Source organism: Malaclemys terrapin, chromosome 23 (genome assembly GCF_027887155.1).
Source record: "Malaclemys terrapin pileata isolate rMalTer1 chromosome 23, rMalTer1.hap1, whole genome shotgun sequence".
NCBI lineage: Eukaryota > Metazoa > Chordata > Testudines > Emydidae > Malaclemys > Malaclemys terrapin.
Genome location: NC_071527.1, coordinates 14683223 through 14707992, shown reverse-complemented (window position 1 = coordinate 14707992; position 24770 = coordinate 14683223). Strand labels below are relative to the sequence as shown.

Below are 24770 nucleotides of genomic sequence, written 5' to 3'. Positions count from 1 at the left end.
CTCTTTAGCGCGGGTGCTGGGGGGCAGGGGGTTGGGCCATGCTGCTACTCAAGGATGGGGGCTCTAGCCCCAGCTGTGTGATCTGACCCCGTTCCTGTCCCGCTCTGGCTGATCACAAACTCCGCTCTGAGACTCACAGGTTCAGCCGGGCTGGCCCCACGGCCCAGGCTGGGGGTGGTGAGGTGGGATGGATGGAGGCTTCTGGCGGGAGGAGGAGGAGGAGAAACACATTGTTAAAGATGGGGTGAGGGGGGGTTAGCTGGTTTCTATCCCTCCTGGGCGCACAGGGGATGGGAGTGGGCTGTCCACAGTCTGAGGCAGCCGGGGCCGAAATGGACAAGGAAGCAATCGACTTAAACAAAAAAAGCCACAAAACTTAATATTTTAATAACTTTAAAAAGATCATTTTTAAAACCAGTGTCCCCAGTGAGACAGACAGCCGAGCCCTGGGGACCGCCGCAGGCTGGGGCCGCTTGCCTGCTTCAGCTCCGGCCGTGTCGTACCGTCATCGAAGCCAAGGGCGGTGGCTGGTGCTGCAGTGCCTGGGGGGAGGGGCGGGGTCCTCTGGGGAGGGGTTCATCACTGCTGGCTGGATTCATCTCCACTGCCCGCGCTCAGCCCGGCCCAGCGTCGTACCGCAGGCGGGGCCGGGGACCCGGTCGTACCAAAGGGAAAGGCGCCCCCTGTGGCCAGAGGACGTCGCGTCGGAGCTGAGCGGCTGCCCTGTTGGCGTTGCTATTGCTGGCGATGCTGGCCGGGCGCAGGCCTGGGGCTGGTGAGTGCCCAGCGGGTGGGGGCAGCTGGGCAGCGTAACGGTGCCCCCCGCTGCCTGGCAGGTTCCGCTGGGCAACCGTTGAAGCATCTGCATGCGGCGAGTCCGGGTGCGTGGTGGGTCTCTGCTCACGGGCAGGGCCAGGCCGGGGGCAGGGGGCCGGGTTTTCTCATGTGCAAAGCTGTGGTGTCCGGAAATGGGCTGAGTGCAAGAGAGCTACAACCCCGAATCCTGTGACGGCTGGAACCCCTGCTGGGAAAGGGGGGGGGGTTAGAGCAGGACTCGACCCCCCACTGTCCCCTACTCCCAGGCTGCCTCATGGTGAGTCAAAATGACAAATGGGATCCTGGCTCTCAGCCCCTCCCAGAGCTGGGGACAGACCCCAGTGCTCCCAGCCCCTCTCTCTGGCTTCTAATTCCTTTTCAGCCCAGCTCTGCCTCATTTCTCTTCTAACCCCCCCCCCTCCCAAACGCAGGCAGGAGGCAGTGAGCACTTGCTGGGTGGGGTTTGGCTGTGGGGGCTGTAGCAGGAGGGCAGTGGGGGACGGGGGACGGGGAAGGGTTGCAGGGCAGAAGGCTCCTGCGCTGTTGTGGAGCCCAACCCGGCCCCCCTTACCCGCGTGGTGCTGGAGCTGGAGAACTTGGAGTACTTGGCTGGTCTCTTGAGGCCGCCGCAGCTCAGCCACCTGCGGTACTCATCCCTCACCTGGCAGGAGAGAGGAGAGGGCTGGTTACTCCACGGCACAGGGGAGCTCATGGGGTGGGGTCTCAGCTGTAGGGAGACAAGGGCCCGGAACTTGCCAGGCAGGGCAGGAGCTCTCAGCAAAGCCAGCCCCAGCCCCTCCCACCAGAGGGACCTCCCAGTGTGGGGCACTGTGGGGCAGGAGCGCTGGCTGGTGCGGGGTAAGACGAAGTGGGAATGTTCTCTGAATACTGTGTGGGTGCCTCAGTTTCCCCTATGCATTTCTCAAGTATCTAGGTGGTGGGATAAGGGGGTGCGATTGTTGCAGAGCCCGAGAGAGCCAGTGTGATGGTGTCTGCACAGAGAATGGCCGACACCCCGTCTCCTGGGCCCCTCCCCTGCAAAGGTGCTAACTCAAGGTGTTGGAGAACAAAGCGATCAGGCGACCTCCTGGCCCGGGAAAGAGACAAAGGCCAGAGGAGGGGCTGGAGAGCGCCAGCTGGGAGGGTTCCTGGGGGGGCGCTGTGGGGCAGGGGTTGAGCTCCGGCTCGGGGGGGACTGGCCTGTTTCTTGAGCAGACAGTGCAGCAGGAAGATGAAGAGCCCCTGCAGGCTGTTGAGGATGGTGAAGATGTAGGAGACGACCAGGCTGCGCTGGTTGAACTGGAACAGGCCGAAGATCCAGGTGGTGCCCAGGACGCAGAGCTGGGCGATGGCCGTGATGGTGAGCACCCTGCGGGGGAGGGGGAACCAGTCACATGGCCCCGCCCCTCAGCCACGGCCCAGCTCCCCTTGGGGCCCCGCCCCTCAGCCTCAGCTCCTGTCCCCCTAGGGTCCCACCCCTCAGTCACAGCCCACCTCCCCGCCCTCCTCAGGGCCCCGCCCCTTGAGGGCTTGCCCCACCTCCCCATCTCTCCTAGGGCCCCGCCCCTTGAGTCAGAACCACCCCTCCCCCCGCATGTGACTGACATCTCCTGCACACAGCCCCACCTGCCCAGACTCTGCCCCCCAGCCAGTAGGCGGTGGGGGAAAATGTCACTCATATGTGGGCCCCTCTCCCCGGTCGCCCCTCCCCCCACACATGGTGGGATGACTTCTCACCCCTCTTGTGCCCCCCCCGCTCCCCCTCCCCCGACAGGGGGCAGCAGGGCAGTGCCAGGGTCTCTGCTGCCCCGGGGGCCGCGCCCGCTACCTGAGCTTCTTCAGCTGGCTCATGTCGGGGTTGATGTCAGCGAATTTCAGCGACAGCTTCCAGACGGTGACCACGAAGATCACGGCGTTGACCTGCCGGGGGCAGAGGAGAGGCGGGTTGGGAGGGGAGCAACTGTGTCCCAGGGGTGGGGGCTATGGGATCTGCCAGCTGTGAAGCCCATGGGGCAGCCCCTGGCCTGGGCCGGGGGAGCCCCACTCCCCATAGTGACCCAGCTCGGCCTCTGGGGACTGGGGGGGGACGGGGGATGACAAGTGCGGGGACCAGCTGCCCTGGCGCTGGGGCTGGGTGGCAGGGGAAAGAAGCGAGGGCAGCCGCCAGCCAGGCCCTCAGGGGCCGGCCAGGGGGCCAGGCGCTGGCATGGGGCTGGGCTGGGGGAGGGGATTTACCGCGATGATGCTGCAGACGGGCGCCAGGAAGCTCCAGATGAATTTCTTCTCCAGCGAGAGCCAGCAGCTGTGGGGGAGGGACAGACACGGGTCAGTCACTCACCTGCCAGCAGGGGGCACTGCAGGGTGGGGTCTGCTCCCGCTACCGGCAGAGTGGGGGATGGAGACTAGACAGCCCCCCCGCTTTGGTGCTCGGGAGCGTCCTTGTGTTGTACAAGTGTCCTGGGCTGTGGCCCTGAGCAGAAGCTGCCCCTGGCCCAAGTGGCAGGAGGGTGCCCCCCTCCCTCACACTGGCCTCACCCGCCCCATGGGGGCCCACCCCTCCCCTCCCCTGGTGGGCCAGATGACAGCGGCACACCCGGCTAAGCTGCTCCTGTCCCCGTGTGCTGCCTGGGCATGGTGCCATGTTCCCCTCGAGCCCCTGGCCGCGAGCACTGGGCCTGTCCCCCCCAGGCCGGTGACTCACTGGCGCGCCGTGCCGTAGCCCTCGCTGTAGGTGGCGGCCGAGACGCCCACGATGAGGGCCGGCACGCCGTAGCCCAGCAGGAACATGTAGCGGCGTCTGAGGCCGTGGGGGGTGAAGACCTGAACCACCAGCAGGTAGAGCTCGGCGCCCTCCAGGCACATCCAGCAGAAGGCGGCCAGGAAGAAATAGTGCAGGAGCCCGGCCACCACGCCGCACACCACCTGCAGCCAACGGGACGTGGGACGTCAGGGCCGGGCTCCCGGCTCCTCCAGCCCCAGCCCCTGGCAGCAGGGGGTGCAGTGGGGAGCGGGGCAGGAGCACTGGCTGTGGGTGGAGCTCCCGGCTCCTCCAGCCCCAGACACTGGGAGCACTGTAGGGAGCAAAGCAGGACTGCTGGCTGTGGGGTGGCTCCTGGCTTCTCCCGCCCCAGCCTGTGCCAGCAGGGGGCATTGTGGGGAGCGGGGCCTGAGGCTGGCTGGGGGGGCGCTCCCATCAGGGAGTGCTGCGTGGAGCCAGGCCTGAGGCTGGCTGGGGGGAGTTGCCAGCGGGGGTCTCTGCAGGGAGCGGGGCCCGAGGCTGGCTGGTGGGTCGCTGTGGGGAGCGGGGCCCGAGGCTGGCTGGGGGAGCTCCCAGCAGGGGTCGCTGCGGGGAACTGGGCCCGAGGCTGGCGGGGAGAGCCAGGTACCCTGTTGCCGGTGCTGGAGGTGCTGGTGAGGAAGACGGTGTAGGCGATGAAGAGCGCCAGGCAGAGGTGCAGGTGGATGGTGGTGCGGGGGCCCTTGAGGGCGCGGCAGAAGAGGAAGGTGATGATGGACAGCAGCAGGCACAGCAGCGAGATCACCAGCCCCACCTTGGTGATGAGGTCCAGGGTCCAGTCCTGTGCCGGGGGTGGGGTGGGGTGAGGGGGTTAGTCAGGGTCCCCCCCCCCAAGGCAGCAGCCAGGCCGGGCTTTAGGGTATAGCCAGACTAGCCTGTCGGCCTCGCTCTGCGAAACGGCTGGGAGAGCCCCCTAGTGGCGACACCGGGCAGCCTGCGGGAACCAGTGACTGGCTGGGTCCAGCCACCCAGATGGATTCGATGCTGCCCAGCCTTCCCCTCCCCCCCGAGGGGCTGACCCACAGCCCCAGGGCCATGGGAAGCCGAGGGGGCTCTAGGGTCACCACCACCCAAGGGGGAATCCCTGGCACCGATCCCTGCAGGACGGGGGCGCCAGAAAGTGCGAGGGGCCGGGGCTGTTCCCCGGAGCAGAGAGCAGAGCGCCCCCGCCTGGCGGGAGGAAGCCCCTGCCCAGGAGGGAGCTGCTTTTAGAGCAGACGGACGCACTTGTGGCTAAGGTGCTGCAGCTCAGGACTCCTGGGTTCTACCAGCTCTGGGAGGGGAGCAGGGTCTGGGGGTCAAAGCAAGGGGGCTGGGGGTCAGGACTCCTGGGTTCAATTCCCAGCTCTAATGTCAACCTCTCCGTATCTCCTTGAGGCATTTAACCCCTCTCTGGCTCTGTGTGATGGGGATGGGGACGCTCCCTGCCCTGCAATGCAATGGGGTGAGCCCCCTGCCCCTGCTGCCCCCCAGTTTCCCGGCCAGGCATGCAGGCACGTCGGTCGCTGCTACCTGGGGAGTCTCCCTGTGCCCTTGGGGATGCGGGGGCTGCTTGTGCCCCTGATCAGATCCAGGGCCCCGCCTGCCAGTGGGGAATGGGTTTACTCTGGGGGGAATCTGGAGTGACTCCTGCTCCGCTGGGGAGGATTGAGGGGAAGAGCAGAACCAGACCAGCCCCGAGGCCCCAGCGAGGGCCGCGCCTACCTCCAGCTCGTAGAAGGCCATGAGCACGGCGAAGCTGGTCAGGTGGTTGCACTGGCAGCGGGTGATGGTGGTGTTCAACTTCTGCAGGGTGCAGCCATCGGTCGCCCAGCGCCTGCTGTCAGGCTTCCAGTAGGCGCAGAGGAGGCGCATGTCAGTCTTGTTCTCCTGGGGACAGAGAGACGCTTGGGGAATGGGGGGGCAGGAACGGGGGGGGGGGGGGGGCTGGCTGGGGCCGCACAGGGGGCAGGACTCCTCAGGCCCCGAGAGTGCAGGTTGGGGGGGTACGAGCGGCTGGGCTGAGGGCACAGAACATCAGTTTGTTCCTGTGTGGGAGGCGGATTCACCTGCTGCCCAGGGTGGGGGGTGTTACTAGAGATGGGCCCAGCTCTGCCCTCCAGCGCCCCAGGCTCTCCTCCCCCCATGCCCAGCCCAGGGGCTCACCGGCACCGGGTGGCTGAAGCGGATGCTGACAGAGAGGCCGAGTGCCTGGGGGTTCGGGTCATTGATGAAGGCCGACACCACTGGAGACAGCACACGGTAGCTGGGCCGCCCGGGCTCCTGTGCCCGCTTCCCCGTCTGGCCGATCTTGTCCCACTTGGGCATCTCCACCCGCACAGCACCGTCCAGGATGGGGCTCATCCCCTGGTATGTCAGCAACCCGGCCAGCAAGAAGCCTGCGAGAGACAGAGGAGACGGATGAAATGGGGGGCAGGAGGGGCCCTGGGGCAGACTGGTGCCAGGGGTGCTGTGCTGCTGGGGGTGCTGCCCCCAATGCCCTGGCCATGCCCCGTCTCCCTACACACCCCAGTCTGGCGCTAGGGAGTGCTGTGCTGCTGCTCCCAATGCCCTGCCCATGCCCATCGCTATACAGACCCCAGCACAGGGGATGATCACATACCTTTTTTCTGCCCTGGGTCTCCGGCCCACTTTAATTCCATCTGCGTCTTGCTCTGCTGCAGCGTCACCGTCTCCTGGCTCTGGTTCCCAGCCTGCCTGACCGCCAGCCCCAGCTCTGCAACCACAATGCCAGCCAGGGCTCACAACAGAGAACATGGAGAGGAAGCCTGTAGGTAGGCAAGGTGCTTTCCTGGCTGTGGGGGGAGCTCCCAGCTACTCCAGTCCCAGTCTCTCCCAGCAGGGGGCGCTATGGGGAGCCGGGTGGGAGCACTGGCTGTGGGGGGTGTCACAGAGTCTCCAGGCGATGCTCTGGAACTGCTCCCCACAAAGCCAGTCAGGACTCTGGGGAGCCTCCTCTCCCATGGAGCAGACTGTCTTTAGGGCAAGAAGCTCACACGGCTTCACCTCCTGGGTCTGACCTTGGAGCATTCAGCATTTGCCCCTCCGTGCGCTTCCCACAGCGAGTCCGCCCAGGCGGGGTCCTGGGGAAGCCAGAAGTCCTGTACGCACCCCCACTTCGCAGTCAGACGTGACTCTCAGCCAGCCAGTAAAACAGAGGTTTATTAGATGACAGGAACACGGGCTAAAACAGAGCTTGTAGGTCCAGAGAACCGGATCCCTCAGCCGGGTCCATTCTGGGGTCCCGCGAGCCAGACACCGACACCTGCCCTCACTCCCCATCCCCAGCCAGCTCCCAACTGAAACCCCCTCCAGCCCCTCCTCCTCTGCTTTGTTCCTTTCCCGGGCCAGGAGGTCACCTGACCTCTTTGTTCTCCCACACCTTTAGCATCCCCTTGCAGGGGGGAAGGGCCTGGCCATTAGTTGCAAGGCGACAGAGGGTCAGTCAGAAACTGAGGCACCCACACAGTATTCAGAGGAAACATTAAGAACATTCCCACTTAGTCACAGGGGGGAGCTCCCGTCTCCCAGCAGGGGGCCCTGTGGGGAGTGGGGCGGGAGCACTGGCTGTGGGGGGGAGCTCCCGTCTCCCAGCAGGGGGCACTGTGGGGAGTGGGGCGGGAGCGTAGGCTGCGGGTGATGAAAGCCCAACTGGGGCCAGGTGCTGACCTGTGCCATTGTGGGATGCGACGCTGATCGTGCTGTCAGGCAGCATCAGGGCCAGTGTCCTCAGCAGCTTCTCCACTATGGCCATCAGCTCCGTTGCAATCTGGTGTCTCCACTCCACGCTCTCGCTCTGCTGCCCGACCAGATTTATCTGCTTCTCCAGAATGTCCAAGAAGCCCTGGCCAAGCAAACGTGGGGGGTGTTGGTGTCACAGTGCCTGAGCCCCAGCCGCACCCCCCATTCGCAGATTGCTAGTCCTCCACTGTGTTCCCACAATCCCCCTGAAAGGAAAGACAAGTTCTCCTGCAATTGACATCACTGCCTGGGAGGTCAGACTAGATGATCACAATGGTCCCGTCTAGCCTAGGAACCTAGGAGAGCTAGCTTCTTGGGCACAGAGCCCCCTGGAGAGGCAGGCATGGGAATTTTTGGGCAGTGCTGCTGTTTATTTCTCTCCTGTTCCAGGCGCTGCATCCCTATAGATCACCCTGAGACTAGATCCGAGTAGGAGCAGCGATTCCTCCCCCTAACGGGAACACACCCAGCAAGGCCCTGAATTTTGGCTTGGCACCTGCAGCTGCCCCATCACAGACTCAGCGCTCTGAGCCTTCATCTGCTTCAGCTCCTCCAGCGCCGCCTTGCAGAGACGTCCCACCTGTGCTGGGAAGCTGCCCTGGAGGTTCTGCAAAACAAGCCCCAGGCCTGGCTCAGGAAAAGAGATCACAGAATCGCAGCCCACCTCCCCCCGTCCCGAGAGGCTCCCTCGGCTCAGAAGCCGGGCGCCAGAGGGAGCGCGGGCAATGCCCCGTCTGGCCCCTAGGGGGTGCACGGCGTTTGCCAGGGATGGGGGGGGACGGCGGTTGCAAGCTGAAGCGAGTTGCAGCAGCCTGATGCTGCCGATCCTGGATGGTGAGAATCACCCCGGGGCAAAGGCCTAGGCCGAGGCTGGACTGCAGGGGCTCCAGGGACTGGCCACTGGCTCTTTGCCCAGGGGCGAGTTTGGCCCCAGAATCCTCGTGGGGCGAGATCAGTGAAAAGCAACGTGGCACTAAAGGGGAATCGGGGTCTATCCCCCCCCCCCCGGGGTCTGTGCCCCACTCACCTTGGCTTCGGCAGAGTTGTCATCATCCGGCAGCCGGGGGCAGGTGAGCTCTGGGGATGGAAAGGGAGGAGGAGTGAGAGATGGGCGGCGGGGGGGAAATGCGGGGTCTGGCTGGGTAAGTGCATGCACCAGAGCCAGGCACAGAAAGCAGGACTCATTCCCTCCAGCAGGGGGAGCAGTGACCCCCCCACACACTCAGCCCCACACAGGTGCGCAGCCCCTTGTCCCCATCCTCTGCTCACAAGCTGGTCTCTGTGAAAGGAACCGTCCCCTCTCCCCGTCCTAGGGGGACTGAGCCGCACTGGGGTGGGGCGGGGGCTGTGGAATCATCCCAGCCGTATCTCCCCTCAACCCTCTCCCCCCAGCTGTGGGTGGTTCTGGTGTGTGGTGGGGGTGGGGGTGGGGGGTGAATCCAGCAGGGAGCCCTGGGCTGGCCCCACAGTGACCTCTAGTGGCCACTAGGCCCAGACTGTGCCCCCTGCTGCCATCTTCCCAGGGCAGAGAATCCAGCCCTGCAGCAGGAATACAGGCACTGCTGGGGGGAGAGACGCCCGGCCCCTGCCAGCCCTGCTCACCCCCTCCCCAGCCTGGCCCTGCTCCGCTCCCAGAGCCAGACCTGGGCACGCTGGTGGCTGTGGCTGTGAGACAACCGGAAACACCCCAGTGGATGGACAGGCTGGGCTGGGGGGAGGTGAGGGCCTGGAGGCTGAGCCCTCCCTGGCCAGGGCTGAGACCCAGAGGGACCCCGTCCATGGGGGGCAGGGGGGCTGATGCACCGTCCCAGACCAGTTCCCAGCTCACTGCTCCCTTGGGCAGGACCCCAGGCCTTGCCAAGACCCCCCAGGTGTCCCCTCCATGCCCCCCGCGGCAGGACCCACCTTGGCACAGGGTCCTGTTCCTGTTGGAGGGGACGTAGCCGGCCCGGCACTCACACCAGTAGCTTCCGTAGGTGTTGACACATGTGGCATTGGGGCCGCAGATATCTCGGGTCTTGTTGCACTCGTTGATGTCTGAGAGGGGAAAGCAGGGGGGGTGTCACACACAGCATGGCTGGGGGCTCACGGGGGGGGTGAATGACCATGGAGGCACCTTCCACCGATAGCAGGGGGCGTGGTCTGTCGGTCAGTCTGTCTGCTCCATCTAACCCCCCTCCCCATTCTATTCTCCTTTCTTCGCTGCTATTTGCAGTGCCCCAATCCTTGCAGCGCAACCCCTCCCCCACCCCCCAGATTGGGGGGTCCAACCTTTTCCAGACCAGGACCCTGCGATCCGCTCCCTGCACCAGCCCTGACAGAGCGGGGTTCAGGCGGGGGCCCGATCAGCCAGTTAAGCTGCAAAGGGGAAGTGACTTAGGCTGCCTAGGAGGGGACAGGTGGGGCTTCTATACAGCCCGAGGGCTGGGCCCAGTGGTGGGGGCCTGAGGCAAGGGGGGCTAGGAAGCCCTGAGTGGGGCTAGGAGCCCCAGAAGAAGGGTTTCGCTAGCAGGCATAACAGAGAGGGGTCTGACTTTGAAAGGCTCCTCCAGAATGGGGATCACAGCGTGACCTGGCCAGACGGCCAAGACACGGGGCAGCCGCAACTCCGGGAGCTGCAATGGTGGAAGAGAAGAAAGGGGGCGCTGAACTGGAGCTAGTTGTCAGAAGAGCAGCGTTCCAGACCTGTTCGCGATACACCCAGCCCCGCCCCTCCCATGGAGCACTAGGAGAAGGGTGTGTGGGCTGTGCCCAGGGGAGTGCAGGGGAATTGGGTGCTGTCCCTTTAATCTAGTTTCTTTGCTCTCTGGTGGCTCACGGGGGTCGATGGCAGAAGCCCGCAGACCCCCACATGCGGCCAGGCCCTGCACGGCTGGTAAACGGGTTGTTTGGAATCCAGCTGGATCCAGGGGATCCCCCTACTCCTAACTGCGCAGTGAGCAGCGGGCCCACAACATCCATTCCCGGACCCTGCTGTGACCCCCAGGCCCAGGGCCCCGCGGGGCGAATCCACCGAGCCCTCGGATGGATGACGCCAGCTCGACACTCGCTGCCGATCCGGACTGTGGAAGCCGAAGCCGGAAGAGACCCGCCCAGCCTGACCCCCAGCATAGCCCCAGCCGGAGTCGCCACACAGTGGGTCACCAATCCGGCCCCAAACGGAGGGGACTTTACTGCCCTTGCTGCCTCCTGGGGCCTTTCACCGCTGTGGAGAGTCTGATCTGACAGACGGGCCCCGCCCTGCCCGGGCACAGAGAGCCCTGCCGTGATCTAGCCAAACGCTGGAGGGCCGTGCACCCGCCAGGCTGCCAACACGGGTAGTGCCAGCTGCCGGGCAAAGGGGGATACACGGGGGATGTCGGGGCTCCATGGTGCAGCGAGGTCACTCACCCCATGCAGGGAGTGGGGTTTTCTACCTAGAGACCCGACCTGTACGTGCAGAGACGCACTCGTTCCGGCCAGCCCCTGAGGAGCCTGCAGTCCTGTCTGGGGCAATGAGAGCTGGAGAAGCAGAGCTGGGACGAAAACCCCTTGAAGTCAGTGGTGCTGCACCAATTGACACCACTGGGGCTCTGGCCCCGCTTTGTGACCATTTCACATACAGCAGCACTGAGTTGGTGGCGACGCATGGGGGACGGGCGCATCGTCTGTCATTCCCAGGGGTTGGGGGAAGCGGTTGAGCCGCTGCGGAAACGGCCATGACTGATTCTCCCGGAAATCCCAGCCAGGAACGAGTGCTGGAATTCGACATTTGCCTACTTATTAACCCAACATTTCAGTCGTCCAATCAGGAAGCAGAGAAAGACCATAGGACTCAGGCAACCAATTGTACAACATCAATGACAAGTTTTCGGAGCAAACAGTTTGCCAATAAAATCACAGACATTTATCCACCCAAACAGTCGAAGGGTCGGCCGGTGAACGAGGAGTCTTGGATCAGCATGCAGAGCTGTTCTGCTGCCTCCCCCTGGCGTTCAGATCAGCAGTGGCCTATCAGTCACCATCCCTGGGGACAGATGGGTGGCGATCTTTCTTGAGGAAGTAGGGACAGGGCCACAGAAGAAAGCTAAGCTCTCCCCGATATTTATTCATAACGCTTCTGCTTCACACAGAAAACCTTGTGGCTAAAATCCCCTTTGCCTGGACATCAGCAAACAAGTCAATCAGTGGGGAGAGTCAAGAGCACTCACGGATCCTTCCCTTGGGCCGTGTTCCAGCAGCTCTGTCTCAGACTCCCCTTCTCTCTCTTTCCCGTGACAGCGGGTTTTGCTATTTCCCGCTACGCCCCTTCCCCTCGGTCGTTATTTGCATAAAGGCAGCACCCAGCGCGCTGCACACACACTGCCATAAAGAGCTTCTGGTCTAAATGGACAAGAGGTGGGAAAGAAAACTGAGGCAGGGAAGTGCCCAAGGACACCCAGCAGTAACAGAGCTGGGACTAGAACCCAAGTCTCCTGAGTCTCCGTCTCAGACCCGACCCACTAGACCTTTCAGCTTGCTCCAGAGAAGGCCAAGAATGTGTCTCCCCTGCCTCACCATTCAGATTTTACCCTCTGCTCCCCCTCACTGAGAGGAGCTTTGTGTCCCCTGGCTCAGTTCGGGAGTGCATCAGGGCTGGAAAAAATCCCTTGTTCCTTTGGCAGGAAACTCAACTTTTTGCTCCATTGTTAAACCTCTTGGAAGGCAACGGGCCTACGCCATGCCTGTGAGGGGGCTTGTATGTGCCAGCATCTAGCGAAGGCCACTGAGCCACAGAACAAGGAGAGAGCAAGTTTGTCCTGCTCTAGTGGCTGGTTCCCATAACAGCCTGCTACAATGACTAGCTAATGGAGTTACTCCCTTAGCTCCAGCAGCTGAAATGTGTGCTTTCAACAGGCAGGGCCGGGGTTTGATTCCTGCTAATGACCAAGGCTTGTTCCTTCATAATGCCAGTTCCTTAGCAGGTGCTGAGGGTTTGGTTAATGGGGTTCCAGAAACTAATGGGCTTGTTGAGCCCAAGCTGTATTAAAGGTTGATCCAACACAGAGTCCTCGGCTCCGTCTCAGCCCAGTTTGCTTTGCAAAGACCTGACCTGCCCCCACCTCAAAGCTCTGCTACGAAAGAGCATCTTGGGCTCTGATTGCAGCTGCAGGTTTGGGGGGATGTTGCAGCTTCTAATGACGTCCCCAAGGCCCTACGCTGGTGCCGCGGTGGAATTAAGCAGCATGGCAAGAGACATGGCGACGTTCAGTCCCCGGGCTCAGTTTCCAATGTGTAAGACAGGCTGGGAGTCAGAACAGACACTGCCTGGGTGTGGCGCAGAGAAACAGTGAGACCTCAGAGCAACCTGGTTAGTTTCACCCTCCAGGCATGGGGTTAGATTCAGAGATCCTGGGTAAGCTCAGTGGCCGTGCATTAACAGCATCGCCAACGCCAACCAATCAATAAAAGCCCCAAACCGTGAGCCAGGCTGCAAAAAAGTCACGAGATTGGTTTAAAAATCACGAGATTTTTCTTTTTAACAATCCATTTTGGCTTCGTTTTGTTTGACTCTGGTTTGGGAGCTGTCGGTCACCCCAGCATAATGTTTGGCAGTTTTTCCTCCGTCACGTGGAGCAGGACCTAATTTTGATTTTAGGCAAAAGTGGAATCACGTGACTCTGGGAGGTGGGGCTTTAAGGCAACACCAGACCTTAGCAACACTGCAGACAAGCCAGAAACATCATCCCTTTCCCATGACTCTTTCCAGCTCCCGTTGTACCTGTGCAGATCTTAGACGTATCCTTTTGACTCTTCCCAAATCCCTCACTGCATTTACACATGTAACTCCCTAGCATGTTGATGCAGTTCCCGTGGGGCTCACAGATTGTGGTGTTTCGCTGGCACTCGTCAATGTCTGCAAGGAGAGAGAAAGCGCTAGGTCAGGCTGATCTAGGAGCTGTACCTTGGGCACAGCGGTGACGCTGCTGGGGGATAATCCAGGCGTCCGACATGCACCGTGCTCTGGGGAACGGGGCTGGTTAGAGCCAGGAGTTCAGTGACTGGGTCAGCGACCGGGAGCGAGTTGGCTATTGTCCGGAATGAGCCGCTCCAGCTGGGAAGGGAAAAGCAGCCCTGCCAGGACACGCGCCGGCTGCTTGCTAAAGCTACCAAGCGGATCTGGCGATGCCCAGTGCCGCAATATCAGTGCAGACGGCAATGCCCGAATGAGCCGTCTGCCCCTGGAAGGGACAAATGGGGAGCTGCTTTGGAGGAAGGGGATAGAGAATAACATGAGGGCTAGTCTAATGCCTGGAGATCAGTCAGTGGGGTGACCTCCTCTGCAACCCATGAGCTGCCCTGGGCACCCCCTTCACACAGGACAGTGCAGAACCAGAGGGGTTCAGAGACAGGGAATGAGAATGATCAGGGGCCTGGAAAAACCCTCTACGGAGAGAGATTGAAAAGACTGGGACTGTCACCTTAGAGTGAATGTAAGAGGGGACCTGTTAAGAGTCTATAAATGACTGACGGGGATAGAGAAGGGAGATGGGGAGCTTCTGTTCTCCCCACCTCATAGCACGTGAGCAAGGGCCAGTCAGGGAAGTGAGAAGAGGGGAACATTCGAAACTGAGCCGAGGAAAGGCTGTTTCACGCAATGTGCGATTAGCCTGTGGAACTCCCCACCACAGGAGTCCCTGAGGCCAAGAATTTAGCAAGATTCAAGGAGCGACTGGACATTCCTACGGATGATGAGAACAGCCGGAGTGATCATAGTTAAAGGGCACAAACATTTGGGAAGAGAGAAAACCTCCTGCTGTGGGGCTTCAGCCCAGCTGAGTATTAGAGACCAGGAAGTGAGGGCAGATTATCCCCCGGCTGCCACTGCAGGGCTCTTCCACCGTCCTCTGCAGCATCTGGCTCTGGCCCGTTGGAGCCGGGATACCAGGCTAGATGGGCCCCAGCTCTGATCCCGTCTGTGCTGTGCAAGTGCCAGCGTGACTTGTGTCTCAGCCTGGCCGGGGCCACGGTTTTACCTCTTCCGAGGCTGAGCTGCTCCCGGGGCCGACTGACCCTGTAAGAACCGACCGGCTGCATCCTGCCAAGTGCTGCCTCCTCCGCCCCTCGACCCTGCGACACTCGCGGGTTCTCCTGACAGCACCAAGGCGGCTCCGCGTTTCCAGAACCTGCTTTATTCTGGAAACGACGTACAATCGGGTTCTGCCCCCAACGGTTACCAAAAGTCCATGCGGGATGGGAACGGAGCTTCCAGCGTCCTTATCCATCCCGTCCTGGTGCGATTGGGATGTTTATAGCAGGTAGCGCCGCAGCCGGGGCCCCGTGGTGCCAGGTGCTGTACACACATTCAGCCACAGCACAGCCGCAGCTCCAAAGCGCTTTCCCCAGCTCCGATGCTCTGTCTGCTGGAGAAGGGGCGCCATGCGCTGGGTTCTCGGTGGTGCGGCCAGAGCTCTCCCCTCCCTCAGGCACACGGGTGTCCCGCGGCTTCCAAACTCGCTCCGAGTTGCAGGGAGCTCTGAGATTGGGTGTCTCTAGGGGCTTAAGTAGATGGGGAAATTGACGGGAACAGCTCCTGTGGAATCGCTCCCCATCCGGACACTCTGGTCTGGAATAATCAGTGCACTTCCAAAGAGAACAGCGATCGCCATCAATTCCCCCCGGGGACAAGCCCTAGGGATTCTCCGCACGGCTCCCGATACCAGCTATCCCCGGACAATCCCCGGGACGCTGGCTGAGATACCTGCGGCGCTGATTTCTTCTTGTGCCTAGACCCGCCCCAGGACACTGGCTGGGGTTATCCCACGCGGCCGGGGGCTGGGCGCAGGAACGGCTGGGCGAGGTCTCTGCCAGGGGAAGCGTTTGAACCAATGGGCTCCTGAGTTCTCCCAGTTCGACGGGCCCGGTGCTCTGCGCCCCCCAAACGGGGGTGTAAAGGGCGGTTTCCATGGGAACGGCCGGCTAGGACTTGATACAAGCTCTAACTACCGGCTGAACGTCGCAAACAAGGGCCTGGAACGCCCCGGCCCCTTCTCCGGTCAGGCCGTCCTGGCTGCCTAAGGGGGCAATCCAAACACCGAGGCAGGGGAGATCCTGGCCCCCACGCGCTGGGGCAGCAGTTGAGGGTCACGGCTGATCACAGCCCCAGTGAGTGGATCTGGTGCCTTTGCTGCAGCCGGCAGCAGCCTCCGGCTCAGCACCAGGCCTGGAATGAGCCCAGGGGGGTGTGTATTGGGTGGGGGGAAAGACACTCGCGTTTGTGAACTTGGCTTTCCCAGAGCTGGGCTCGTAGCCATCGATGCAGGTGCAGTAGTAACTCCCAGCCACGTTGGTGCAGTTTGCGTTGGGTCCACAGTCTGCCGGGCTCAGGCCCTGACACTCGGGTGACCAGATTACATGAACAAAATATCGGGACACGTGGGGGGGCAGGTCCAGAGCGCTGCTGAAGCAAAAAAAAAAAGGCCCGAGCCAGAATATCGGGGCAAATGGCGTCCCAACCATACATCCATCGGGACGCGGGACAAACGACTGAACATCAGGACAGTCCCGATTTTATCGGGACGCCTGGTCATCCTACCTGACACCCGTCAACATCTGCAGCACAAGAGGGGACGCTCTGTACAGTCCTGGTAGGGAGACGTTCCCTGTTTCACCCGCTCCCCCCTCAGCCCCCTGCACTGAGCTGGGTAACGGGACCCAGGCGACCGGGCTCCCAGTAGATTAACAATCACAGGCCTGATTCTCAGCTACACTCGACAGCACTGGTGCATTTACAAACGCCTCCTTCCACCCAGATCCCCTCCCTTCCAGGGGAAGAGACTTCGGCTCTGGAAACAGCGATGGCTGGGTCTGCAAGACTGCCCTAACTCCAGAGAGCTCCTCCGCTCCCAGAGGAGGGCAGGGCGGGCAGCATGGCTAAGGGGCTGCTCCTCTAAACCCAATCCCGGACTGGCGGCTTTTGGAACCGGGGAGCCAGAGGAAAGGGGGCCGAGCAGGGAGCAGTTACCTAGAGCGAGTGGCTGGAGACTCAGGAGCAACGCGAGCTGAGCCGGGCTACCATCCCTGCCCCCCACCCAGCAATCAGAGCCGCCCCCCAAAGAGCTCCCTGCACTGGGCGGGGGCAGGGGCAGGGGCGCTCTCTGCCGGCTGCCGGCGCCTACAAGCCCCGCCCCTGCCTCTGTGTGTGCCTGGGGAGTGGGGCTGCAGCGCTCTGCAGGTTCCTGCCGGCCGGGGGCCGGCGCCGGGAGCTCAGCTGCGCTGCCCCAGGGCCCGGAAGAAGCGGGGAGCGGTGCCGGCTTGCCGCGGTCCCCCAATATCGGGACATAAAGTGCGTCCCGACCGATGTAAGGTCGGGACACGGGACAAGGCCCCTAAAATCGGGACTGTCCCAATAATATCGGGACGTCTGGTCACCCCACCCGCACCGAGCTGGGTGACGGGACCCAGGCGACCGGGCCCCTGGCAGCTTAACAATCACAGGCCTGATTCCCAGCTACGCTCAGGCGGCACTAGGCTGCTCTGCCAGCGGAATGGCCACTCGAGAATCCCCCACCCTGCAAAAGGGGCCACCCCAGCTGGTGGGGAGCTGCTGTCGGGGTCCTGCCCCCACCCTGCTCCTGGCCCCTGATGTAGGGGCCGAGGCCGGGGTGCCCAGCACTGCAGCTATTCCCTGCCCCCCAGGGCCCATGGGGGAGGATCGGGGGCATGCCAGGGGCACACCGTGCTGTGGCTATTCTCTTCTCCCCAGGGCCGATAGGGGACAGAGCGCACTGTGCTATTTCCATGGCCCAGACACGAGGCCCCTTCCCAGCTCAGCGGGACACTAGCAGCCCAGATGCTGCGTGTTGGGGCCAGAGACGGTCCCCTCCCCTCTCCCCAGCACATCTCTGCAGCACAAGGAGTTTGCTCCGTGGGTCTGTTTATTCCCCATCCAAGCGCCAGGCACAGGGGTGAGTCCGGCCCCATGCTCTGTGGGAGCCGGCAAGGGCAGAGCCAATCAGAGGGGGGGGGGGCAGGAGGCCATTTGGCCTGGACTACAAGCTCATAGGGGGCCTCAAATTTAAACACTTGTTAATTTTTTGGCATTTGATAAGTTTTGCAACTTGTTTTTATGCGCGTCCCCATCGGACCAAAATGTGACCCACACACTCAGCTTAAAACTGCAAATTTAAGCAAATAAGAGATGTGATTTGGTAAAGGACATCATTTTTTTGTTAACTGATATAGATTTTGTCATATTAAAGAGTTAAAAGTATTGTCAGTTTGCCTGCATCAGTGGCTTCAGGTGAATGAACCTTCAATGTGTTGAAGCAGGTAAAGGACTATCACCGTTCAACTACGGGACAAGAGTGTTTGAACGGGCTCGCCATGCTTAATATCAACTGTGACATTGCACGAAAGTTAGACTTTTCCTCAAAAATTATTAGATTTGCACAGAAAAAGGCTAGAAAAGCATTTGTTAATTTCAAAAATATTCCAATTATGTCTCACTCTTTTTTTGGTGCCTTATTTTGTTTTCATGTGTCTTCATTTTGTATGTTTATTATGCATAGGGGCCTCAAAAGCTGGAAGTGGCTTGTGCCTCTCTGGACCTCTGAGAGAGCCTGGGTGAGGGTCATGTCTCATCACAGCCTCACTGAGGCCTCTGGCCACTGCCAAAGCTGGCAGCAGCCCAGGTGCGGCCCCTCGCTGGGAATGGGCACGAGGGGTCGGGGTGTCAGCAGGTGGGGGTCAGGGGAGAGCTCACCCTGGCAGGTGTTCTCACTCGCGTGCGTGAAGTTGGCTTCCCCAGAGCTGGACTCGTAGCCATCGACACAGGTGCAGTAGTAACTCCCAGGCACGTTGGTGCAGTTTGCGTGGGGTCCACAGTCTGCCGGGCTCAGGCCCTGACACTCGTCAATATCTGCAACACAAGAGGGGATGTTCTGTACAATCCTGCCTGAGAGACGTTCCTGTGTCACCCACCTGTGCTGAGCTGGGTGATGGGACCCAGGCCCCTGGGACCCTGGGAGCTTAACAATCACAGGCCTGATTCTCAGCTACACTCAGGCCACACTAGGCTGCTCCGGCAGCGGAACGGCCACTCGAGAATATGGTGTATTGAAAACTGTGTTAGCATCACAAGCTCTCACTTTATATCTGCAAGGGGCTTTCCTGGACCGGTTTGTGGGCTAGGGGACTCAGGTGACAAGCATGTGATCTGGGGTTTTCAGCCGTGTGTCTGCCGAAGGGCCAGCCTAGAGCCAAGTGGGGTTAGTTGTGCCCGTCTGCCTTCAGGAGCAGCCTGCTTTGTCTATCTCTGTTCGGGGTCCTCGTGTGCTGGGGTTCTGGAGTCTAAGAATAACCCTGTGTTGAGCTGCAGCCTGCCAGCGAGAGGATATAAGGTTTTTTTCTAACTCTGTGTGTGTGCCGTGACCATAACAGATGGAAGGGGACATTCAGACCCAGAACAGCCACTGTGGCCGCTATGAGCCAAGCCCCAGTGGGGCCAAGATCTGGGGAGATTTTGGAGTCCATGTGTGAAGTTGAGTTGCCCAAGGGGTGGGAACAATGGGACTTGGCAGAAATCCCCCTCAGGTTCCAATCACAGAGGAACACACAGGCATTGCCAGCCTGGGTCAGCCCCAGGGCCCATCTACCCCGGTATCCCGTCTGCGACGGGTGCTCCAGAGGAAGGTGTAAGAGTCCCACAGCAGTAGCCAGGGGATAATCTGCCCCTATGAAGGTCTCTCCTGGTCTCTAATAGTCGGAGTTCGGCTAAAGCCCTGAAGTGGGAGCTTTTCCCTCTTCTTTTCCCTCTTATTGTCCATTAACTAGCACAGCTCCAGGCATTGTCATTCCCCAGAGAAACAGCCAGTCCCTCTTTAAAACTGACACATTCACAGCCTCCAGGCCGCGGTAGCAGGGAGTTCCAGAGGCTACTGCTGCCCCGGGTGGAGGAGTATTTCCCTGTATCTGCTTTGAATTTGCCCCTTTTCAATTCACTCCACACACTGCCCCTTGCTCACTGGACTTTCTAAAGCTCGTGATTTTCTAAGTGAATCTGATTTTTTTAGTGCCTGGGATTGTCGTCACGAGCTCAGCCATGCACTTGAGACCCCCTGGAGCCGAGTTAAGTGCGTAGCTGGGCAGGGCTGGAGCCAAGCATGTGCTTTGCTGACTCGGGGGCTCAGGGAGCACAGACAGGGACCAGCACGAAGCGATTTAGCAGCTGGGAGCTTCCAGCATCCCCTGGTGGAGACACCAGCATGTGGGTCTCCCCTGCCAGGGGACTGGCATTGGTACATGCGCCAGCTTCACCAGCGCAAAGGGGTCTCCCAATCCACTGCACTGCGAGCCCAGAGAGACCTCTCGGTCTGTGTCCTGGGCAAACTCCCTGCCCTGGGGAGCAACACGGAGCTGGCCGACCCGGGTGTGCCCCGCCATGCCGCGGGAAGCCAGGGTGTCTCAGGGAAGCCTGGGGCTGGGCTGGCAATGCCAGTCGCAGCACATACCCCTCCCAGCACTGCCCTGGGGGAGCGACATGGAGCTGGCTGACCCGGGTGTCCCCCGCCATGCCTCGGGAAGCCAGGGTGTCTCAGGGAAGCCTGGGGCTGGGCTGGCAATGCCAGTCCCAGCACATGCCCCTCCCAGCACTGCCCAGGGGGAGCGACATGGAGCTGGAGCAGAGAGAGCCTGGAGCAGAGGCCTGGTACAAGGCCCGAACCAAAGTCAGCAGAAGTGATGCTCTGAGCAAAAGTCCGGCCCTGTGGGACACTGAGCCAGAAAGGGTTAAGGAACTTGCCGGCTAAATGACCCAACTTCTGCCTTTAAAGCCACACTAGAAAAGGAGCCGGGAGCTGTGTTTCTGGCTTCTGGGTGAGCAGCACGGTATCGGAGCAGCTGTTTTGTTGCTGGTTTGGTGAATCTAAGTGTTAGAAATAACCAGCAGTTTGGGGGATTGTCGGCCCCACTCTGCAGTTTGCCCGGATGGAGCAATCTCAGTGGGGACCCCCAGGCACCAGTCACACCCTGACACAAAGCAGAGGCTTGTCTGCAAGTTCACCGTCCGGTGCACCAACTCGGCCCCGGTATTGCCTGCATTGCTACGACCCAGTGACTGTGTAACCACATCCCAGCGCGAGATTCCCCTGCCTGGCGCACGATAAGATAGTTTGACGGGTGGGGAATGTTTTGTCTGAAGCATCAGGAGAAAGGCATAAGGGGGGTAAGAAGCATGTTGTGAAACACACAAGTAGGTTGTTTATCCCGGATGGTTTGTCTCAGTCTGTAACTGTCGGGTCCATTGTCAGAGGCAGACGTGTGGCTGTGTCCATGTGGCATCAATGGGCGCTGGCACCGGGCTGCATTGGCGATAAACCTGGTCAAGCACCTTTGCCACTCATCTGACTCTGTGGGCTGTCTGGGCACGTCGATGGAGGTCTGCCGGGCCGGCGACCCGCCCAGAGCCAGAACAGCACACGAAGCTGACAAACACCAACCCTATGTCCCCACCCCAGACTGCTGGAACTCGGGGTGCCTCAGGGAAGCCTGGGGCTGGGCTGGCAATGCCAGGCACAGCACATGCCCCCTCACAGCGCTGCCCACACAGGGAGCTTGTGGCAGTGGGAGGGTCCCTCGAACTAGCAGCTGCACCCCCTGGAGGCCAGAGCAGAGCATGGCTGCCTCCCCGAGCGGAAGCTCAAGCCATAGGGGACGGGGGCGAATTCAAGAACGTTTTTGCCCAATTCCCAGAGCTGTTCCCGGGGCCACTTCCCAGGCTCAGCGGGGCACTAGCAGCTCAGATGCTGCGTGCTGGGGCCAGCAAGGGTCCCCTCCCCTCTCCCCAGCACATCTCTGCAGCACAAGGAGTTTGCTCTGTGGGTCTGTTTCTAATCCCGAGGGTTTATTCCCTGTCCAAGCACCGGGCACACGGGTGAGCCCGGCCCCATGCTCTGCGGGAGCAGGCGAGGGTCACGTCTCATCACAGCCTCGCTGACGCCCTTGAGCCACTGCCAAAGCCGGCAGCAGCCTCGGTGCAGCACCAGGCCTGGAACGAGCATTTGTGTGTGCGAGGGGGGGGGTCTCAGCAGGTGGGGGTCAGGGGAACGCTCACCCTGGCAGGTGCTCTCATTTGCATGCGTGAAGTTGGCTTTCCCAGAGCTGGGACCGTAGCCATGGATACAGGCACAGTAGTAACTCCCAGCCACGTTGGCGCAGTTTGCGTTGGGTCCGCAGTCTGGCGGGCTCGGCCCCAGACACTCGTTAATATCTGTAATGCAAGAGGGGACGCTCTGTACAGTCCTGGCAGGGAGACGTTCCCTGTATCACCCCCTTCAGCCCCCTCCACTGCGCTGGGTGACGGGATCCAGGCGACCGGGGTCCTGAGCGGTTAGTAATTAAGGGCCCGATCCTCAGTTACCCATTTCTGCTGCTGGAATGTCGGAAGCAGCCCCCCCGAGCCTCCTGTCCCAGGTCCGGGGGGTTCAGCCCCTCAAACACCAGATCCCCCATGTGAGGGGAGGGGGGGAGACGTCCCCCGGGGCTCCAGGCTCCCTGTGTGTTGGGGGGGGTGAAAAGCTGCCTCTCCTCTGCCCCCTCCCTCCTTGGATCCCTGTGGGTGGGGGAAGGGAGTATAGCCAGGGCTGCCCCATTCTGCTCCCGTGGGGCCCCTCTGCCCCTGGACACCCAGGGGCTGACTAGGGCCCAGGCTGGGGTTCAGACGGGTCAGTGTGATGGGCCCCCCCACCCTGTGCCCAATCCACAGAGCCCAACACTCCTGGCTCTTGCTGCAGCCGCTCCTGCTGCTCACTCTGGAGGCCCCGGTTCGATCCCCAGGAGGGCGGCGCTCACCCGTGCTGCTGCCCCCCCTCATTCCCCAGCCGGGCTGAGCCCCCCCAGCAGGCCCTGCAGTCAGTGGAGTTGGCTGCTCCGGCCCTTAATGCCCTGCTCTGTCCCAGCCCCCCCAGGACAACGTGGGAGCCCCGTTACCGTCACAGATCTCCATTGTGTCAGTGAAGAAGACGGGGTGATTCCCACTTGTCTGGTATCCATCCAGGCAGGTGCAGTGGGTGTTGTTCACACACTTGGCGTTTGCTGGGCATAGCACATGGCTGTTACAGTTCTCAGTGGTACCTGCAGGGGCGGGAACAGCTTGGCAGAGTCAGCCGGTGCAGAGCGGCTCCCCCCGCCCCCCACACACAGTGGGATCGACTCCTTTCACACGCCCCATTCACTGATTTTCGTCCCTGGGAGCCTGGCAAACAGCTCCGACGCCATCCACCGCCTGGCAACAAGCTGCCCTCGGCTGCACAGGGGCCTTGGCTCCCCAGGGAGCCCCCGGCACAGACAGGCAGAGCAGCCGGAGCCGGGCGTCGGTTCAAGTGAAACGTTTTCGATCTCACCCAATTTTTCTCCTTTTTGTTGCTGTCAGTGTTACTCTCATTAGCGTCAATTTCAAATCGAAACCTCGCTCCAAACCGGAAAACGGGAATTGTTCGTTTTCAAAATTTTTTCATATTCCCCCCCCCCGCCCCCGCCATTTTTTCCCGAGTAAAACCAAACATTCCTCTGAACCGAATCGGCATTTTCTGGCAAAAAATGGTTCCTTGGGAAGTTCCTGCCCAGCTCTGCTCTGGATTGACTGAGAGCGGAGTCGGGCGCGAGGCTAGTTTGGATCCTGAGCTGCCTCCCATGACCCAGACTGTGACCTGCCTACGGGGGCTCCTGGATCCTTTAGCTGCCCAGTGCCTGGGGCTCCGCTGGGACCCGTCCCTCTGGCCAGCGTGAGGGGAAGGATCCCAGCACAGCTTAGCCGGCTGCAGGGCTTGGGATGGGAGCAGACGGAGCAGGGTGGGAGCAGCACCGGGGGATTCGCAGCAGAGCTGGGCTCGGGGCGCAGAGTCCGGATCCCAAACACCCCCCAGCTGGGCACGTGGGTCCCAGGTTTCAGTTCAGTCTGATTTTGGGGGGGGGCACCTACAAATACCACTTCTAACGTCTGAGCCATCAGGGGTTTGATTCGGGCTGGTCAATAACACAGCCCTTGGCTACAAAGGGGATCTGCCCCTCAATCCACCCCCAGTGTAGAGCCCTGGGCCCCAGTGTCTATTCTCTGCTGGCCACGGGGCTGGGAAGGGAAGGGGAGGGCTACACAGGGGCCTTCTCCTCTCCCCTGCATGCACCCACCCTGCTCTATAACCCACCCCAAGACGCCCACACCAAGGGGCTGCTCCCGGCTCGCCAGACCCCTGACTCTGCTCTCCTCCCACAAGGGAAAGGGGCGGAGGGCAGACACCCCGGGCAGCTGGGAGCGCTCGGTTAGGTTAGCCAGGAGGAATCAGCCTTACCTTGTGTGCCGTTATTCTGGGCCATGGTGCCCCCCAGGCACAGGGCGATGCAGAGCCCTGGAAGGCAGAGACAGGGTAAGGCACCATGGGCAGATGGTAACCGCCACTCAGCTGCACACACCCCCAGCCGCCCCCATCCTGCCACTCCTGGGCCAATGGCCAGTCAGTGCCCTGCCGATGGTGGAATTAAAAATGCAGAATCCTGGTGCTCTGGGAAATCAGCCCCAGCTGGGATCCCTGGTAATATTTTTACCTGATTCCCGTTGGGAACTGGACTTTTGGCCAGGGCAACTGGGTCTTTTACTGTGTGTATTAACAACAAAGACCAGGAGCCCACCATTGTCAGGGCTGGATTTACATTTTGGGTGCACCTAGGCACAAGGGCTCGGCGGTCTCACCCCGCCCCCGGCTTGGAGGCGACTTGGAGGGTACCCCTGCTGCCCAGAAGCTGTTAACTGCCACGGGCTGTGCGGGATCCCCACCACTTTTAAATTTTAGGTGCTGCCCAAGATCCTCTCCACCAACTGCCCAGCGCCCCCCACCCTCTCTGCCCAGAGCTGCCCCATGAACTCCCCCAGAGACCCACTCTCCCAAGCCGTGCCCCCCAGCCCGCACTCACTGCCCCTCCCCCAGGAGGTGACACTGTTTGCCGGGCGGAGCAAGGAGCGCTCCAGGAACAGGGCTGTGTGGGGGTCTCGCCCCCTCAGCCGACCCTGCCCCCTGCTGGGACCTGAGAGCAGCAAAGTTTGAATTTTTAGGAGCCCCATAGAATGCCTCCTGTGCCTCATCAGAAATCCAGCCCCGCTCATAACGCTCGGTGCTGCACATACACACAGTGAGCCATGGCAATAGGCAATAGGCAGAGGGAGGATGGGGAAACTGAGGCACAGCGAGGGGTAATGACTTACCCAAGGTCACCCAATGCGTCCATGCAATGGACAAACCCACCTGGAAAGGGGAAGCACCGAGGGGGGATGGGGTGAAAAGACAACACAGGCTGCTCTTGATCTGCTTTTCACTCAGGTATCGGCCCAGATCCGCCCTCTCCTGCTGGTGTTTATTTATAGCCTGTTGCTCTGAGTCATTAACCACACGCGGGTGCGAAGAACCAG

At 61.2% G+C, this 24770-nt stretch overlaps 1 protein-coding gene across 4 annotated transcripts in view; it reads right to left on the bottom strand.

Moving 5' to 3' along the window:
- Positions 1 to 364: 364 nt before the first annotated feature.
- Positions 365 to 24770, bottom strand: part of LOC128828100 (adhesion G protein-coupled receptor E5-like) — a 39878-nt gene continuing 15472 nt past the window's right edge. Inside the window, exons 2-20 of one of the 4 annotated variants that reach the window (XM_054012470.1) lie at positions 23659 to 23715; positions 22301 to 22444; positions 21426 to 21581; positions 18078 to 18233; positions 13095 to 13229; positions 9260 to 9391; positions 8382 to 8431; positions 7851 to 7961; positions 7283 to 7457; positions 6216 to 6329; positions 5759 to 5991; positions 5318 to 5482; positions 4203 to 4394; positions 3518 to 3738; positions 3052 to 3118; positions 2645 to 2736; positions 2017 to 2185; positions 1388 to 1477; positions 365 to 1021 (exon numbers count right to left, since the gene is read on the bottom strand). In XM_054012470.1, coding sequence (XP_053868445.1) covers positions 989 to 1021; positions 1388 to 1477; positions 2017 to 2185; positions 2645 to 2736; positions 3052 to 3118; positions 3518 to 3738; positions 4203 to 4394; positions 5318 to 5482; positions 5759 to 5991; positions 6216 to 6329; positions 7283 to 7457; positions 7851 to 7961; positions 8382 to 8431; positions 9260 to 9391; positions 13095 to 13229; positions 18078 to 18233; positions 21426 to 21581; positions 22301 to 22444; positions 23659 to 23715 — 2492 coding nt within the window. In that variant the 3' untranslated portion in view covers positions 365 to 988. Of the gene's footprint in view, positions 1022 to 1387; positions 2186 to 2644; positions 2737 to 3051; positions 3119 to 3517; positions 3739 to 4202; positions 4395 to 5317; positions 5483 to 5758; positions 5992 to 6215; positions 6330 to 7282; positions 7458 to 7850; positions 7962 to 8381; positions 8432 to 9259; positions 9392 to 13094; positions 13230 to 18077; positions 18234 to 21425; positions 21582 to 22300; positions 22445 to 23658; positions 23716 to 24770 lie in introns of all 4 variants that reach the window. The other 3 variants (XR_008443157.1, XR_008443158.1, XR_008443159.1) reach the window with 3 other exon arrangements.